Source organism: Notolabrus celidotus, chromosome 6 (assembly GCF_009762535.1).
Source record: "Notolabrus celidotus isolate fNotCel1 chromosome 6, fNotCel1.pri, whole genome shotgun sequence".
NCBI lineage: Eukaryota > Metazoa > Chordata > Actinopteri > Labriformes > Labridae > Notolabrus > Notolabrus celidotus.
Window position 1 is genome coordinate 16,350,809 of NC_048277.1, and position 19,643 is coordinate 16,370,451.

The following is a 19,643-nucleotide window of genomic DNA, read 5'->3' on the forward strand; positions in this document are numbered from 1 at the left end:
AGGACACACTATCATGGAGCAGGCCTCGAATAAATGGTTATTTTTTTAAACTTGAAGTGGTCTCAATCATCGTATTAATACAAACAAAGGATGAATTTTAATGCTCCCTGATTTAAAAGACAGCTTGGTAAGATCAGATGAAAAATTTCACCAAAAAGAAACATTGTGTGAATTGCAGGCTCTTCTTTGGAATTAATTACTTCCAAATTCACCTGTTAAGGAAATGGTTTGCCATCAAGATGAAACTGTTTTGATTTAAATGAAGTAAATACATTTTAAAGATTTAGGGATTTCAGTTTTCAATCAATCAACAATCAATCAATCAATCAGTTGTTATTTATTATTTATTAAATCATTAGCACCAAATCACAACAAACCTTACCTCAAGACGCTTTTACAAATCAAATGTAACAGGTCCAGATTATACTCTATGTTGAATTATTAACAAAGACTCAACATCAAGACAGTCCCCTCTATTGACAGGACTCAGTCTTATCTCATCTTAATCCACCATGAGTAGGACTTTGCAGTATTTAGCAAGTTACGGCAAGGGAAAATGTCCCTTTAAAAGGCAGAAACCTCGAGCCAAACCAGACTCATGTTAGACAGCCATCTGCCTAGACCGACTTGGGGTTGGAAAGAGGGATAGAGGGGATGAAGAGAGAGAGAGAGAGAGAGAGAGAGAGAGAGAGAGAGAGAGAGAGATGGTAGTGATGAGACAGTAGTAGTAGTAGTAGTAGTAGCTGTTGCCGCTGGAGTCCAACACGTCCGTAGCAGCTGGAGTCTGGAACGTCCACAGCAGCAGGACATCTACAGCAGAGATTCAGAGGAATGTACAAGACAATAGAGCTCAGGGACTCCAGAAAGGTCTATGGTTAGTACTTTAATGGGACAGGAAGAGTTAAATTAAGTGATGGGGGGCAGTGTGCCATTTCCCCCAGCAGTCTAAGCCTATAGTAGTGTAGCAAAGAGCTCGTCCAAGCCTGACCCAGCTCTATCTATGAGCTTTATGAAAACTTTTGAAAGTTATGTTGAAACTAAATGTGATAAACTGCACTGTTAAAACAAAAAAGGTGTGAAAACTCCAAATTTCAAGGCAACTGTCTGCACTAGATTTTTGAGTTTTGAGACTAACTTGAAATCTTACTTTTGAGTCAACTGATTAGTTTTTGTTGAGATAACTTATCATTCATATGTAGTGTAAATTAAAGTTTTTAGTTCTACATACTAAGAAGTGAAAGTTGTGCCAACTTATTATTTTCTGTTCAGAAAATGTCCCTTTCATATGCATAAAAACTTCAAATTTTGAGTTATACATACTAAGAAGTGAAAGTTGTGCCAAATTATTATTTTTTGTTCAGAAAATGTACCTTTGTTACTGCATGTTACTGCACTTTTAGCTAGAGTTCCAATACAATACTCAAACAAGCACTCACCTTTAGGACATTAAAATCCACACAGGACAGGAGAGATGGGGCCACGTGTGGGAAATTGAAAGTGTGGAAGACCCCTGTAGATTTGAGTTGCAGACCCGTTTCTTTGCCTGAAGCATACTCAAATAATTTAGCCGAGCCTCAAACTCATAATTTCAAGTTTTGCCAACCTAACTTATGAAATGAGTTAGATTAATACAGGAAGTTGAGATTACTTCTTTGATATAGTTTGCTACAAAATGGAACATTTCTTGTTTACTTAACCAAAAAATCATTTTCAGGCCAACAATTTTAAGTTTTAATTTTTACAGTGTGCTTGTTTGCATCTGCAGCAATGTAGAAATACATTAGGATCAAAGTTATAAAAAGATAGCATTTTTCCATGCAAGTACTTTAGTGTTGTCCTTTAAAATCTGGTTTATCAGTCTTTTTGGACCTTTTTGCTAACAATTAATCAATGGTTTTTCCTTTCATGAACATGTGCTTCATGCACATTTGAAAGAGGTGAGAGGTTAAGAGTGAAATGTATTATGTGAGACTAACTCCCCATATGTCATGCATTTTTCACAATGGTTATTATCTGGTGTACTGTGATAATCAGGTCAGATTTTTACAGCACTGTTTCCACAAACACTTGAAAGGCTGAGTCTTTCTGAAGTACTGGTAGGAGGAGTTCACTACTGGAATGAAGTGCAACACTGCAAAAACAATGTTTCTCAAGTTTCTCAAAATCACAATAAATCTGTGAGTTTCATGTTCAACAGTGCATGATACAATTTTAACATTCAGAGATTTTGAAGAAATCTTTAAAGAATATTTTAACTCCCTTATGTTTGTATATCAATATTTAAAGTACTGGGAAAAAAACAGATATATATAACACCTACACATTTTTAATTTTGTTGAGTATTACAGAGGTTAGTATTGTCTAACAAACAAACTCTCAAAGAGCCTGTCTTTGGTACATCTGATAGAGTCAGTGATATCAACAAAGCGAGTCACTAAATGCATTCAGGCAGCACACCTGCCACTGAGCAGCAGTCACAGACTGTTAACCTCAAGATCTGGAAGTGTTTGTGAGTCAACGAAGCTTCACAAATTGTGTCAGCGTCTGCCTTTGTCAAAGTTTGTCTACATAAGGAGCGATTTAGGTTGCTCTTACAATTGTTAGAGTGAGAGGACTCACACTAAAGTAAACTCAAATCATCCCGGCCAAGGCCAAAAGGTAAGGAAACTTAAATTTCTGATTTAATGCAAAGAGGGAATTAAGAGTTGTTTTTAACTGATGTAATGTTACTGTACCAATTAATGATGAATAATTTAATTGATAAGCAAGTCAGTCAGACAGACTCTAAAGTTATTCTAGAAGAATTCATTCAATGAGAAATATCATCAATAAACAGTTTGGATTCAACTAGTTGTGACACTAAAATCCTTCTAAGTATTACACAATGCAGGAAGTCAACTCTGTGCTTTCCAAAGTCCAACAATACACAGCACCAGAAATTGTAGACTGTTTCCAGGAACGTCATGCTGAGTACTTTCACCATGTAAACATTTCCAGTAAGTGATTCAATGAAGCAGCTTCTGAAATAGTGCTTGTTTCTGTCTCCGTTAAAGTACATCTTTCAAGGTTCTGATTCAAAGGTAGAGAGTTTGAGTATATGGTTTTGTTGGTGGTTGAAAGCAACACAGGGGCCCCATAGAGAGGTTATTCATCTGGACATATTTGTGCTTTCATAGGTGTTGTTGCTGATATGTAACAAAAGTCCAATGCTGTTTAGTGTGGCCAAAAAGGGAAGCAGAAAATGAATAGCTAGAACTGACAGTATTTAGTGAAAGAGGGTTAATCTATTGGATGGTGTGTCAATAAGGTGGCCTCATTTTTTTCCTATTCATACCTGACAGGTTAAACTTTAGCAACAAGTCTTGTAAATACAAAAAACCTTTATCTTGGGCAACTTAATCCAAATACTTCGGCTGTTAGTGTCAATACAGATGATGATAATAACATGGATGAGGATCATGATGATGTAGATGATAAAGAGTATGATGATGAAGGTGAAGATGATGATGATGATGATGATGATGATGATGAAGCGACAATTACATTGTAGTAAAGTCAACAATAAAAGGATTATTATATGAAGTCCATGATAATGATAGAAATAATGAGTAAGATGTTGATGATGATGATGATGATGATGATGATGATAACATGGATGAGGATCATGATGTAGATGATAAAGAGTATCATGATGATGATGATGATGATGATGATGATGATGATAGAGTATGATGATGATGATGATTATGACGATGATGATGTTGAAGCGACAATTACTTTGTAGTAAAGTCAACAATAAAATGATTATTATATGAAGTCCTTGATAATGATAGAAATAATGAGTAAGATGTTGATGTTGATGATGATGATGATGATGATGATGATGATACAAATAGTATGAGTTGATGATGAAATGAATGATAAAACAATGGTAATAAAGATCAGGGTAATAATTACAATTATGAGAAAAATATTGATGACATTAGTGTAGACCAAGATTATGATGATGATAAAGATGATAATGATGGTAATGATCATACAAATAATGTATGAGTTGATAAAGAGGTATATAAAAGTGAACAATGATGACATAAATAGCACGTGCAATTGTTTTGTTTGCACACGCAATTTAGCACTCGTTATTAGGGATCTTAGTAGATCAGGCCCTTGGTGTCCATTATAGCTTATTATTATTAAAAACATGATCCCCCAGGTGTTTCTTCAATAAACAGGAAGTCAAAGTTTAAAACCCTTCAATGAAAACAACTAACAGCTGGCTGACATGTGTTTTTGTGTTGTGTTTTTCACACAGACACTTACAGGAGAATGACCCTGCAACCAGTAACTCCAGTGAACTGTGCCGGCCTCCTTCAGCCTGGCTGCTCTCTGCTGCAGCTGGACAGGGAAGTTCTTCTGTTTGGCCAGAAGGGTTGGCCCAAGCGCTCATGTCCAACGGGGGTGTTTGGGATTCGACTTAAAAATGGTGAGATGAAGCTGAGGGCCATCTCCTTCTCCAATGAATCCTGTTACCTGCCTCCACTGCGTTGTCCAGCTGTCTGTCGCCTTGACCCCTACGATGGGCTCCCTGAGAGCTACCTCATCCATGGGGGACGCACACCAAATAACGAGATCTCCTCCAGCCTGTACTTGCTAACCATGGATAGCCGTGGCTGCAATCGTAAGCTGACCCTGTGCTGCAAAGAGAAAGAAATGGTGGGAGAGTTGCCAGGGGCCCGATATGGTCACACAATGAGCATGGTTCAAAGCAACGGGAAGACAGCTTGTGTAGTTTTTGGTGGTAGATCCAACATGCCTACAGGAGAGCGCACCTCGGAGAGCTGGAACAGCGTTGTTGACTGTCCTCCTCAGGTGTTCCTGTTTGACTTGGAGTTTGGTTGCTCCTCTGCTCATTCCTTACCTGAGCTCAGTGATGGACAGTCCTTTCATTTGGCTTTAGCACGAGAAGACTGTATCTACTTCCTCGGTGGTCACTCCATTACATCTGATTCCCGCCCCCCACGACTTTTCCGCCTGCGTGTTGAACTCCTACAGGGCAGCCCACTGCTCTCCTGTGAGACTCTACACACAGGCATATCCATCTCTAGTGCCATAATGACCCGCACTGGTCCCTCTCATAGATACATCATCTTAGGTGGGTATAAGTCTGACTCTCAGAAGAGGATGGAATGCAGCATGGTGATTCTGGATGAAAAGGGGATTCACATAGAGCCCTTGGAGCCACCTAAGTGGACCCAAGATGTTGTCCAAAGTCGCACTTGGTTTGGTGGCAGTGCTGGGGAAGGAAACATCCTGTTTGCTGTACCTACAGAGGGAAGGCCATCACAGCCAGATATGCATTACTTCTATCATGTGAGCTTCCAGACGGAGGGAGACGGCAAAGACGAAGAAGGAATGCAGGGATGTAGCCAAGAGTCGACAGAATACGATGACTCTCCTCCTTTGGAAGACTCTGAGGAGCTCTACTTTGGTCGTGAGCCTCATGAGCTGGAAGACAGCAGTGACGGGGAAGAATATACCTACAATGAGGGTGATGAGGAGGACGAATCACAAACAGGCTACTGGATCAAATGCAGTCTTGAATGCCATTTGGATCCCAACACATGGGAGCCGTACTACTCCACTGAGCTCCACAGGCCGGCAATGATCTTCTGCTCCAAAGGGGAGGGGGGACACTGGGTTCACGCTCAGTGCATGGAGCTGTCAGAAACCCTGCTGCTCAAGCTCTCTCAAGGCAGCAAGAAGTACTTCTGTCTGGATCATGGAGGTCTGCCCTACCAGGAAATGACCCCACCGCGACAGATAACTCCTCTGAAGCGGACCCCCCTGAAGGTTAAGGACAGGAAGACTCCTCCAACAATCAAGATGTCCCCGGCAAAGAAAAGCTTTTTCAGAAGGCTCTTTGACTGAATCCAGTTCAATGACAATGATTTGTTTGCATGCTCAGTGTTAAGAAAGATGTATAATGTGTCAATGATGAGCATCACTTGTGTAACTTAGAAAATAAAAGGATGAAAAATGAAAAAGCTTAATAAAAAATAATAATAAAACTTCATCCTGTTATTCCATTAGTGACAGCTGTATATTTTCATGAGCTTTATAACATTGTATTTAAAAAAATATGTAACTTTTTAAACACATCTTTTATCAACAAAACACACCTCTTCAGAAATGCTTTTAACTGTTAATGTTTTTATATCCACTGTGTTTCTATTTTGTTTCTTTTAGTGTGTCTTTTATTGTGTGCTATTTGTGAAGTGTCTTTGAGTTTTCTAAAAAGCGCTATAAGTAAAAATGTATTAACAGTTTAAATATTCAATGATATTTTCGATTTTGCATCTTGTGTTAGTCTTTACAGTGGCCCTGAAGGTCAATTGCACAAACAATAATTAACACAAAGAAAACACTGAAAGCTAGAAACATTTAATTAAACGCAAAAACATTTACATTATATAGTACAAAAAATCCACAAAATGCTAAAATAAAAATAAGGTGTGAAAACATTTCTGTATTTCATGAAATATTCCTGAGTTTTGTATCATAGCTTTGTGTGTTCCATTAAATTTGTTTGGCAAGATATTTTTTTTGTCAAGAAATGGTCACTAATGGTTTAATGAACAAAAGTAATAAACAAGAACTTACTTAACTCAATATCCATAAAATAAAAAAACCACTGGGGACACAGGAATCACAGGAGTAGACTTGACAACACATTACAATGAATACGCCCAGCAGGGAGGAAACACAGAGACTATATACTCACAGGGTAATCAGACACAGGTGAGACAAATGAGACACAGGTGGAAACACTCTCACTATCAAAAGTGGAGGGAAAACCGACAAACACAAGAAGTAAAATTAAACCGGACACAGAGGGAGCAATAACTACAAAATAACACAGGTAACACGATAGAAAAGGAACACACACAAGGATCACTAAGGAACACTAGAGAAAATAAATACATTAACAAGGAATAAGAACACAAGACATGAAACACAGGGGAAAAGACCACAATTACCACAGATGGAACAAAAACAAATCTTAACAAAAAGACAGAAGTATTTGTTGAGATTTGGTTTTTGTTTTTGTTGTTGACTTCAGAGCCACCTTAATTTTCCACAGTTAGTTTCTACACATACTTAATGATAAGTATCTGTAGTGTCTGTAAGTATCTGTTGTATCTATATAAGTATCTGTAAGTAATGATGATAATAATGAATCAAGAGTGCCTCAATTTTTATCTCTACTTGATTAAATGTATACAAACAAATTCTGTCTCACATCTGTTATTGCTCATTTGTTGTCAAATATATGAAACAATATCATGATTTTTTTTTAGAAATATCACTATATGATGTCACTTTGAATATCTCCTACCTTAATAACATCATTCGGACTATTTATGTTTCTAGATAGATTTTTCATGCTTATTACTTTGTCGAATTTCCTATTAAACCAATAACAACAGCTAAAACAAAGACTTGCATTAAATTAGGATTTCTTCATCTGGGCCAAATTGTTTAGACAATGTAATCAAGGAAAATCAAAAAATTTCTTTTATTTTTTAATTAAGATGTTTTTAAGACAAATAATGAAATTGAAACGAAAGAATGAACTTAAATATCTGAATGGTTGTTGTCTTAAGGGCTTTCATAATCATTTGTGCTAAATAAGGCAGATGTGAGTGTTTTGTTCCAGGGCTAAATGTACCTGATTGCTGAAATTGTAATGCACTTTTGAAACACAATATGAAGGGATTAATGAAAATACAACAGAAGATCAAATTAGATATTTATGTTGTTTATTCTTTGATAGACAGAAAAACAAACAGTACAGACTCATTAAGATATGAAATCAAATGGAAGGTAAGTTAAAAAAAATAAGTGTAACACTGCATGAAAAATAAATCACCACTGAAAGTTTCCTGCAAGCCTAGTAAACAGTTTAAATGACAAAAATATGGAATTTCATGGTGAAAAGTAAACTGCTGCGAATCATCCATCATCCATTACTTTGGATATGCAATTCATTATAGTAGCATGAATATGGGACAAGTTGCAATGTAATGCACTCTAAAACATGATATTATTGTAGGACTGTGACAACTACGGAATGAAATGTGAATATTTCACAGCTGTCGAGTGGTTAAACTTCAACGACATCTAACATTCAGTGAAATAAGAAAACAAAATTGCCTGTCACAAATGAAAATTGTGGGGGCAGAAAGAGAAAAATAATCAATCAATCAAACAAATAAAGTTGCCAAGAAATCAGTTTACACGAGGTCTTTCTGGCTCCTTCCCATCCCTCTTCTCTGTCAGCCGAGCCAATGAAGAAATATCAGCAGGAGAGAAAGAGCCAGGTTATATACAGGACTTCAGAAAAATCCCTGCTTTCTGGAGAGTCCATGGGGCATTAAGCTCCATAATGGGCCGTACTGTATTTTATGATATCAACAAAAAGGTCAGTGTATGCTTGGTTTTATGTGAAGAAGTTGAATAAGTATCATCTATTCCACTGTGCAAAACCTAAAAGAGATAAAATTGGTTCAAAGTGACCTGGCATCTATTTTGGCCCTCAGGGATCCAAAGATAAAGCACTAAAGTAATCTTTTTCAGAGGGCACTCATGAAACAAAGAACATTTGGGTCTCTGTGATTGCATTTTGCTTCAGCTCAAAATGATATATTAATACAGTGGGCCACAAATGTGGTCTTTTTAACACAATTTTCCTCCATGACTTACAGCTCTTTCATCTGTTTCCATAAATACCTTCTCTATATAAATTCATAAATGTGTCATACCCTTGCAATACAATAAACTGTGCCATATTTCACAGACAGCGAAGATAAAAAAAAAAAGAACTCCCCGCTAAGAGCAAAGGAAAAGGATGCGGTGCGTTACCTCTTTATTCCTCTGCCGTCTCATCTGCACTGTATTTAACAGCTAACAAGACAAATGTACATTTAAGGCACAATTCTGCAACTGGGCAGAGTAAAAGTACATTGCAAGTAAAGGTTAAAAACAAGAATACTACCCTCTGAAACCATGGTGTTGGAAAAACATTTTCTAATCAATTTTTTCCATTTATTCCATGACTTGCAGCCAAACATAGGCTCCATTTTTGCTTCATGTTTTTAACAATCAATAGGTAAAAAAAAAAGTAAATTGAGAATTGTTAACCAAGGCCATTGGTTAATAGAGACAAGTCAATATCATACAAGAATAAAAACAATAACACAACTCTAAAACTTGAGTTTTACATCTGAAAGGCCATTTAAAAATCAGTCATTTCCAGCGACATGTACTCATTGTCTTGGCTCTCCACCGGGTCAATGGTAGCTTGAAAAGCTTTGGAAGAGTCTTTGTGGGCTTCCATAAACTTCTGCAGGTACTTTGAGGTGTAGAGCCAGTGATGTTTCAGCACATCCTCCAGTTCAAAGGCCTTTGACTGACGTGCATTCATCTTCCGGAAGCGCCTGAAAAGTTTGTTGGCTGATTCATTCCCCTCGCTGGCCCAGGCCCCAATGGATCCATCTCTCTCTATGATTTCAGGCACATGGGCCAGGGTCTTGTGCAGATAATTGGTTATCTTTCCGTTGTACCTGTACTTGAAGGTGGTGGAGAGGAGGTCTGCGAAGCGCTGGGAGTTGAAGCTGTAGCGGCACAGCTGATCAGGGCACTCCTTGGCTGGGCAGGTGGCACGCCAAACAGGCTTCATCTGGATGTACAGTCTCATGAGCTCCCTCAGTGCCTCCCTCCTCTCCTCCGAGGGCACCAACTCACACACCACCTCCACAGCCTCCATGGTCATCAGCTTGCGGGCATAGTTGCCATTCATCCTCATCACCGGTTTGACCTTCATCTTCTTCCTCAGCTGCTTGTCTAAGGCTGCCCTCCAGCTGCGACGTTCCTCACGGCTAGGGTTGACCTTTTGGTACACCTCTCCGATCTCGTCCTGGAAGATTTTATAGAACTCAGTGGCATTACCAATGTCACAATGTAGAGCATCAATGGTTGGATGAGTCTCCATGAAGGGCTTGGCAGAGACTCCTTTTACTCTTTCTCTCAGCTCGTCCACAGACTCAGAATAGGGGTTGGTTCGCCAAATTTCATAGCGTTCTAGGTTCTCGTCGTGACTGCGGGTGACAGAGTGCAGCACCATATTTTTAGAGGCATCTGCACGAGTGGAGTCACATAGAGTGCAGATGTAGGTGGACCCTGAAGCCTCCAGACCCTCCATCTCACGTACCATCTTCTCATCATACCCCGTGCCTCTGAAGTGGAAGCGGAAGGAGCGAGGCAGTCCACCTATGGACAGGATTAGTCTGCTTTCCTTCATCGCTTTACGCTCTGTAACTATAGGGCTTAGGACTGCTGTGAGTGTCTCATGGTCTGACTCATCCACAAATGTCAGGCAGAGGGGTTTACAGGACAGCTCTGAGTTTGGCTTTGGCTCGGTGAAAATGGTAATGTCTTTCTCCTTATTGTCTGCCCTTACAGAGACAGACATAACCGTGAAAGAAAAACGCACAGCCTTCTCAGGAACAACCGGTCCTCCGCCATGCTTCTCGCTGACATCGCCCATGCCGTCACAGGATTCCTTGATCATGACACTGAAGCCTGAAGTACAAGCACTATCTTCCAGCCCACTCTCTCTCAGCCCCTCCATGATGTCCTCCTCCAGATCCTTTAAGGCTGACACCAGTGCCACATCATAGCGGAACCGCCGAGTGATGGTGTCAGCCGGGGAGTCATCCACAGACGAGGCCCATCCAGAGAGCCCATTAATAATGCCCACATTGCAAGAAGTAGACACATTTTTGAGAGCTGGTTGCCATTCAAACTGGTGAAACCCAGGGAGCAGCTCCTTTTCCATGGCTCGCAGAGTATGCAAGGGCTGAAAGACCTGGCGGCCGCTGGTGGCTTTGACCGTCCTGTACATCTTATGATACTGGCTGCAGCTTAGAAAAGTGTTGACCCGGATGGCCAAGCACACAGCAGGATGCAACCCAAAGCCTCTGCCTGCACGGAGAGAGAAAAATAGGATGAGAGTTTTCACAGAGACAGTGAGAGGCAAAGTTTGAAAGAGTGTGGGGAGAAGAAAGGACTGCGACTTGAAGAGAATTATTTAACACCAAACTGCGGAATCCCATTTCGATTTATGCTTAAAAGAACTGCCATATCTCAAATTTCCTCATTTGATATCCTGCATTTGGAGTCATTTGTACTATGAAACAGTGAGAAACGCAAATGTAACACCCAAATGTGAATGTATCATTGTCAAAAGCCCACAAACCTGTGATTACAAAATCCAATAGTTCCTAATTTCCAAATGTTATAAGGGGACAGAGGGTGAATCACTGAAACTGGCAAAAGTGATGTATTGGCTGCAGATGAAAACAGACACCAGCTGGCTTCTATTCCCAAGAGAGGATGGTGGTGCTGTCTGTGTAATTTGCAGATACAAGAGCTGTTGGTGTTGTTTTGATTCTAACAGCCCCTTCACAAGAGTTGTTATTGTGCATTAAAGGGAGTGTGAGACTGAGGGAGTGACAGGCAGGCAGGCAACTGAGGGAGGGAGAGAATCGAGGATGGGCTGGGCGTGTAATAATGACAATAATGAAATGCTTTCCATTAAAAATCACACGGAAAAGTGTCTTTGATCACCCAAATATTGAGCCTTACAACTGAATGTGTTCTGTGAGCTGTCCTCTCTATTATGAAGGCTAAAAAGCCATATAATAACCTCTTACCTTGCATTGTGGCCTCTAGCTCATCAGCCTGGCGGTGTTCATTCACAGATCTCAGTGCAAGCAGGAACAGAGTCTGACACACAGACTTGAGGTCTCCACCTTCCTCTTTGTCTGCGAACACTCTCACTTGGTTCTTCAGCTCCCTCAGCCGATGCTTCTGGGCACGACGCGTTAGCAAGAGCAAGTGCTGACGGGGTCTCCCCCCTTTGTTGGTCAGCAGGTAGTTGTCAAGTTCTGACGACTGCTGGTTTGCATCCTGCTCATTCACTTCATGGCTCAGACGGTGAGCTTTGAATGAGTCCAGGCTAACTTGCTTCGCACAGCCACTGTCAGGGCAGAGCAGAGGGAGAGAAAGTAGGGCTGATAGGAAGGATTTGGCAGGCGTTATGAGATCATTGGGAGCACAGGGTGAGTTGCAGGCTGGGCAATGAGGTCCCAGAACGTAGCTGTACTTTACAATACAGCTCCGGCAGAAGAGGTGCCCACAGGGAGACTGAATGGGATCAGAGAGCAGGTGATCACACACTGCACAGGTGAAAGAAAAGAGGAAGTCCGCAGGGAGGTTCTCAGAGATCAGCTTGGTGCTGAGGTGCTCGTTCTGGCAATGGGTGATATTCTTCACCCATTTCTCTCTCTGGATGCTGGGTCTCCTCCAGCCCTTAAGCACTGGACCCTGTTGACACTTCCCAAACAGTCTCAGAGCTCTTCTCTCACCAATGTTAATAATGTCTCCATGATCCCACCTTGTTCTTTTTGCAAGGCTCTGGGCCCTGGGGATGATTTTTCGCCTCTTCCTCCTGGTCCGCTGTAGTGATGGTTTTCTGGGGAAGCAAAGGTGGCAGTGGGAAGAGTGAGGTCTCCACTCTGGGACTGTCGTTCTGGATAAGCTGCAGACACCCCCTCCACGAATAGCGACCATCCAGCAGCGATGGCAGAAAGAAAGAGGGTGGGCAGACTCTGTGTCCTCTGTCACATCCACTTTGAAGACTTTGAGGATCACCTCTGACCAGCTTGAAAACTTGCAGCCCATTTTACGCAGAGCACCTTTGCTGACTGAATCCAGATCCCCATGGACTTCATGTACTGGTCCTTTGACTTTCCTCAGAGTCATTCCACAGAGACGACACAAGCACCTTTATTGAAATAAATTAACACAAATTAATTTTATGAATGCAAACACTAGAGATAATAGTAGTTGTTTATGTATAAAAACATTTGATCACCTGAGGTGGTTCATATGGGTGTCCATTTCCTGTAACTTCATATCCACCCTCTGGCCTGAGCCTTCCACGTTTTCCTTGCTTTTTCCGCCTAAGCACAATTTCATGACACTCCCTGGACTCACACCATTATCTAACTCTATATCTGGAGCTGCAGGAGGTGAGATCCCTAACAAGCCTCCTTTCTCAGGTTGTGTCTCTCCGGGCAGAGGGGCTTTCTCCATGGACCTCACCCTAAACAGTTTGAGTTTCCACTGAGAATACATTGAGTAGGGGTGATGGAGCTCAGCCGGCATGGAGGATCGGGGGCCATTTGTTTCCAGGCTTGCCTCAGCCATGACGTGATTCAGACCTTGGACTCTAAAAAGGAGAGGAGAGGGGAGTTTAGTTTGATGAATGACAATAGCATGAAAATCATTCCTGCTGTCCATGACGGGCCTTTTAGTGGATCAACAGAGAAGAACAAGAGCCTCGGATGTTGTCATAGCACTGAGCCTGTGATATAATCTAACAGCTTTACTTGATTCCTGATGAGTTTATGCACCAGGTACTCTGAAATCCCACTGAACAGGGAGTAGCAATGCCTGAACTAAAGCGCTATATTATACCAAAAGTGGCATTTAGAACTTGTGTAAAATGCATGAGACAAGTACTGCGGGGATCGATACAGCACCAAAAATCTTCGTTTCTCTCATCTCCAATCCCATCGCTCAGGGAGCCATTGTGACTTTTTTTTCCTTTGACACAGCAAGTTTGCTAAATGGGCAACCTTATCCCTGCAAGGCTGTCAATCATTTATATTAGTCATTTTCTTGGCTGGAGAGAGAATTGGAGCCCCCAGGAGCCTCCGACTGGCATTTTAAATGCAGAGAGAAAAAATCTGAGACATGGTAAATGTATTTCATAATACATAGATATTGACCGAACAGGAGGCAAAAGAAAACAAGAAGGCATCATATTGAATAAAGATCTAGAAGAATTATTCAAAACAGAAAATAGTTCAATTTAGTTGTCATATTTCAGCAGCCAAGTGCTGCTGTGATATGGCAAAGGTAAGATCAATGATACAGCTGCTGTGACAGACCTTATTTCATCTCCTCCTGTTCTATCTCGGTTCCATTACCAGTCCAGACAATAAAGCAAACAATCTTACCATTGCAGACCCATAGGGCACACACTCCAGCTTCCCTCTTCTATCCATCTTTCAGTGTTCTCACTACATTTTCTTGCTTCGAGCCTTGAATCTGGCAGTCTCCGTCTTTTTCTAGCCCTCAGTGTACTTCACATACTGAACTCTCCTTTAAGACAAACAGCTGAGCCTGGGTGCCTGTGTATCAGCTGGGCTCTTACCTTGTTTTTCAGTCTCAGCTGGCGTCAAATCCCCTTGGGGGGGTCTCTCCACATGGGTGCACAAGGGAAGCCCTGGAGCCAGGCCTTTCACACCACATATACAGTAATGTTTTAGTCTGTCACAGCATGGAGCATCTGTTACCAGAAGTTGTGTCTCCATACAGTGGGATAGCTCCTGTCTGTCTCCTTATGTCTTGTATTTATACCCCTTGGTGGGATCCCAACAGTCAACTCCTGACACCTGATACACGCAGCTGATTTGAACAAAAAAAACAAGGTCAACCCCTAAGCACAGTTGCAAACTTGTGTACCTACAGAATCCAACAGCAGTACCCCAAACAAAAGTTTTTTTCCCCACCACAATAAAGTGATCCTCAGCTGGAAAGACTTTTATGTCTTCTTTATCTCCACTTTGTCATATGGAACTGCAGGCTCAGCTCATCCAGGTGGCCTCTCTCTGACAGAAAAGCACATGCAGTTGAACTACTTAAAAAGTCAGTGGCCCAGAGACACAAGTGAGCAAAGAATAAATACATTTACCTGAAAGTTTATACAAATTTATTCTTACAGTAGTGACAATACACATTTATAATAGCCTTAAAAACTTTTGTAAGAGAGGTATGAAAGAATATAGATGAATACAGAAGGAGATGAGATTATGAGTCAATGCAAGAGCAATTTTTTTGAGATTTTCTTTTGTTCATTTGTTTGTTTTTTCAGACTTTAAGACATTTTAAAGGACTGTAAGTGTCTGTTTACTCTTGATTTCTTACATACATGCAAGCTGTAAAATCTTAAAAAGCTCATTATGGGTTAGGGTTAAGGTTAGGGTTAATATTTTAAACAGACATGATGGCTACAGATGATGCAGACATTAGGTCAAAACATTGACAGTGAAACCTGTAGTAATGAAAGAGAAAGGCAATAACTTGATCTGATATACTAATTTATTTTCAGGAGAACTGATGTCTAAGTATGGTAATGAAAAGGAAGATGATTTGTGTGTCTTTGTGTGAGCTGAGCAGCAGTCATTAAGAAATGTGTCAGTCTATGAATAACCGTGAACACGACACTACAAGACATATGAGAAAGCTGGAGAGAAACTGATTAATAATAATGAATGTCTCTGTTAAAATGTGTTAAGACTTTTCCACTTGTCACTGCACATCATCTTTCACTGCAAGCGACTGACGCACCAGCAATACAAATTGTAACTTCTGTGAATCAAAATGACAAAGGCAGCCACATGAGTGAGTCATGTTAGGCTGAATACCAATTAGCGTTGTGTGCTAGCTTTTATTATCCAAATGCTCATCTGATAATTATTATTTTGATCAGTGAGTTTTCAAGACAACATAAGGCAACATCCGTAGGCGTTTAGAGGCCATACCCACTGCATGAATTATGAATATATAGACAAAACAAATGAAAGTTTTTCTTTTTAATTCCAATTAACTGCTTTATGCAATGTTTGACTATGTTTTTGTGTGCCAGTTTGTTTGATTTATAGTCTGCGGTTTCTTCTCTCCATCTCCTACTTATTTCATTAATTTCTCCAAAAGCTGCGTCCATATAATCATTCTAACTGACTTTGAAGTAGACAGCATTATCCAATGTAATGTCTCAGTAGGTATGGGGAGTATTTGCCCAAGATCATTCTTGTTTGTAATTATCCGGGGGATTAATCTGGTGTTTTCGCCACAGGAGTCTGTTGCTGTAGCATTGGATTTGCCAGCCAAGTCATTAGATACACAGTCAGTGGGCACCAAACACCAGTTGGGTCTCTCCCACTCTTTTCAGCCTAACAGGGGAGCAGGATGAATACTGGCAAGCTTTGCAGTTTATATTTGTGCATATGGTCACATTTGACCTCAGAAAACAATGGTATGTGTTTTGTGTCTGTGTGATGAAGACTCTTATTTAGTGAGAATACTGAAGAGCAGATACATGAAAAAGTAAGTGACAGAAAATGCTGTTTTTTTTCCCCCAGGCAAATACATCAGACACAGCTGGGAGATTTGAAGTACACAATGCTTGATTCACTACATATCAAAGAACAAGTAAATGATGGATTATAGCAAGATGTTCCCCGCATATTTATAGTTGATATTTAGATTTATGATCGCCAGCTAGCCACATGTTTCCTGAGGTAAACGACACACCTCGCTCCATGGCAGACAGGGACGGAGCTGCAGATGCCTGCATGACAAACAAGCGCTGACCCCCTGAGACCCTCATCTCTCCGCGCCTGCTAATTGACTTGTTATTGATCAACTCAAAGACAGTCTGATTTATGGGGAAGAGGACTTGTGGAGACAGCCACCTGGCATGGAGAGGAGTGTTATGAATGTGAGGAGCAGACCCCGCGGGACTGGAGGCTGCAGTTTAGGAGGACATGCAGGAGTTTGCAATGCACCACTGCACTGACATCTTGTACTAGGAGGGAATGTTTTTTCCAACGTGATAAATCCAAAGAACAGCAGTGAGCAGTGTGTGTATATGAGCATGTTGCAGGTGTATGCAATTTACCATAGTCACACAGAAGCCCCTTTTTCTTTCTACACACGCTCAGAGTGGGAATTCAAATCCTGGTGTAAAAATGTATTACTGTATTACAGGTTATGTAAGTGTAGGGAACCTTCTCATTCTAATTTCCCTGCACTTACATAACTGAACAGTGTAAAGTGTGCATATGGAGAGACAATGAGACCAAAATTCAAAAGGAACATACTTTATAACTTGACTACAACCAATTTTAGCATTCAGCTACTTACTAGCTAACATTTTGTTAGCAAAAAATGTAAACTAATGTCTGATACTAACAGTATGATTAGTTTTCAGCCAACCCTAGATTTCAGTAGGCCTTATATAGACTAGGAAATGGCTGAATGCACACCTCTGCATGGTCAGGCTGGAAATCAAAATGCTGTTGTAATATCTTACGACTGGAGTTGTATAAATGTCAGGAACCTGACAATGAGTTTTTAATTAATGAGCAACAGTAAAGACAGTTTATAGTGTAAATATGTAAGGACATTACAGCAAAAGACAGAGAACTACTTACTTGATAACTTGATAGCTACAGTTAGAATAAAGCAAATGATAGCATTCAGCTACTTCCTAGCTAATGTGATGTACAGAAGTAGTCATACAAAACTATATGCTAGTTTAGTATTTCCCCCTTTCCTACAATACTGAGTTTCCCTACCAAACAGTACTATTAGTTTTCAGCTACTCCTAGCTATATAGATAGTCGCTGAATGCTTACGTTGGCTCTTGTCTTACAGTTGCTATTGGGTTTCCAAATATGCAACTTTAACTTAAAATATTTGTTAGATTTTTCTCAAGAATTCACATTGTATCGTCTCTTCTCTTGCAGATCAGTTTTGAAGACAGTGATAATGAAACTACAAGCAATAACCTGGAACACACCAGTGTGACATTACAACATAATTTGAGCATACATCTATCATTCTTGAGCATGAAATGACATGAAAATGGCTTTTGTGTGAAAATGTTCAATGGGCGTTAATAGCAAGAATATGCCACACAAAGAATATGTGTTTGGGAAAAGTGGTGGTAAGAGGATTTGAGTTGGGTAAGCTTTTGTGAGTGTGACCTAGAGACACCAAATAAGACCAAATAAATACAAAGCAGTCTGTCTTATCCATTCTTGAGAAACTTCAAAACCATTACGTCTGGGTCAGTGTGTGTAAAACAAAAAGGGAACGGGAGAAAAGGTGTAAGAGGTGAGAGACAGAGAAAGGGGGATATAGGTGTGATCTTGTGTAAAAGAGTTGCACAGGATAACAGGTTTAGCACAGGGAGGAGAACACAAAAGGGCTTAGGGCTGATTGCAGTCTGTGACAAGAAAAGGGGGGAAGAGATCAAGCCTTCCAGGCAGAACTATGTAAGCCAAAGGTCCAAAAAAAGACAGCTCAAGACTCACAGCAGCTCAAGGAAAAGTGTCAATAGAAGAGATGGGTAGTGAATGAATGAATGCCACATGCAGCTTCGGTGTCTTCCTCATGAGGATAAAATGTCAGCATCATCCACATTTGAATAGACCAACCAAAATTGCGGCATTATATTTCTAAATGTCATGTAGAATGTAGGCATCTTTGAGATTGTATTCAGGGTAAAGAGGGCATTTCACTCTCATATTTCCACTGAATGTTATGCAATATATTGAGCATTCAGTATGCAAATTTTTAATTGCATTTCATAGCACGTTCGACAGACGTCTTCAGCCTCACCCAGCCGATTCGCAGCGAGTCGCCTCCCCACTGTCCACCTCTTCCATCCCTCATCCGGTGTCATGATTCGGAGGATTAATACTCAAAGAGGTGGACTTTAATCCAGAGCTATTCGTCAAAGCTACCTGCCAGAATGAACCTCTTACCCCACTGCTCAAATCCCTCATCATCCATCTCCCCATGTCTTTTCTTCTCACTCTTGATTCCCCTCTCCTCTCACCCTCACCTCTGCTTTTGTTAATAATCAATTATGTGATTATTCCAATGAGGTGATTAATTACTGGCTCTTCCTACCTCTGTAATGTGCCTATAATCACACAGTGACAGCCAGGGGACAGCTGGGCTGAGAGATGCCGTCTCAAGGCCTCATGTGACCCCATATGGCTTGGCTGCGTTTGTTGTCAGCTCATCCTGACTGATGGAGCTTTAACAGAGAGCAGAGACACACCACAACATCCCCACAAGCTACTGACAGCCTGACACCATAATATCTGCCATGTCCAGTTATCCAAATATTCATTTTATTGGATAGAATAGTCTCTGGGCTGCATTAATTTGTTCCAAGCCTTGTTTTATAACTTTCCCTGAGGCACTGCAGAGTTATTTTGATTTTGGACCGGTTCCATTCTTCTTCTCTGTTGAGTTGAACAATATGAAGAACAAGTTAAGCTATACGGCAACTTTGAGTGTCCTTTTTGAACCTCTCCTCTTCTTTTTTTAAACAAATCCCATTACAATAACAAGATGGGCCACAGAGAGGCCAATAACATGCTGAGATTGCAGTGAATACGCAGTGTGATAGTCCTGAAGTTAACAGTGAATCCCTCTGAAAAAGTGAGACCTGCATCGGAACAGACAATCCAGATGGATGTTGATCCACTCGCAGTAAAGCAAATGAAATTAAACCCTGAGACGGATTCAGGAGAACTAGAGTAGAGTGGGGGAATCAAGACCGGTGTCTTTAATCAAACTAACAATGCTCTTTAATTCTATGTTAATTAAATGTAGATTTCCCTGATTGCACAACAGTCCCTTCAGTGCCA

The 19,643-nt window shown here is 40.6% G+C and overlaps 2 protein-coding genes across 2 annotated transcripts; one reads left to right on the forward strand and one right to left on the reverse strand.

Annotated features, from left to right (window-relative positions):
• Positions 1-2,614: 2,614 nt before the first annotated feature.
• On the forward strand, positions 2,615-6,040 carry rag2 (recombination activating gene 2). The gene is made up of 2 exons (XM_034686172.1): positions 2,615-2,658; positions 4,313-6,040. The coding sequence occupies exon 2, from the start codon at positions 4,327-4,329 to the stop codon at positions 5,926-5,928; it is 1,602 nt and encodes a 533-aa protein (XP_034542063.1). The 5' UTR covers positions 2,615-2,658; positions 4,313-4,326; the 3' UTR covers positions 5,929-6,040.
• A 3,255-nt stretch (positions 6,041-9,295) lies between these two features.
• Positions 9,296-13,340, reverse strand: rag1 (recombination activating 1). The gene is made up of 3 exons (XM_034686169.1): positions 12,998-13,340; positions 11,775-12,907; positions 9,296-11,043 (listed from the first exon to the last, which is right to left on the reverse strand). Exons 1-3 carry the CDS (start codon positions 13,330-13,332, stop codon positions 9,296-9,298), a joined length of 3,216 nt encoding a protein of 1,071 aa, XP_034542060.1. The 5' UTR covers positions 13,333-13,340.
• Positions 13,341-19,643: the final 6,303 nt, after the last annotated feature.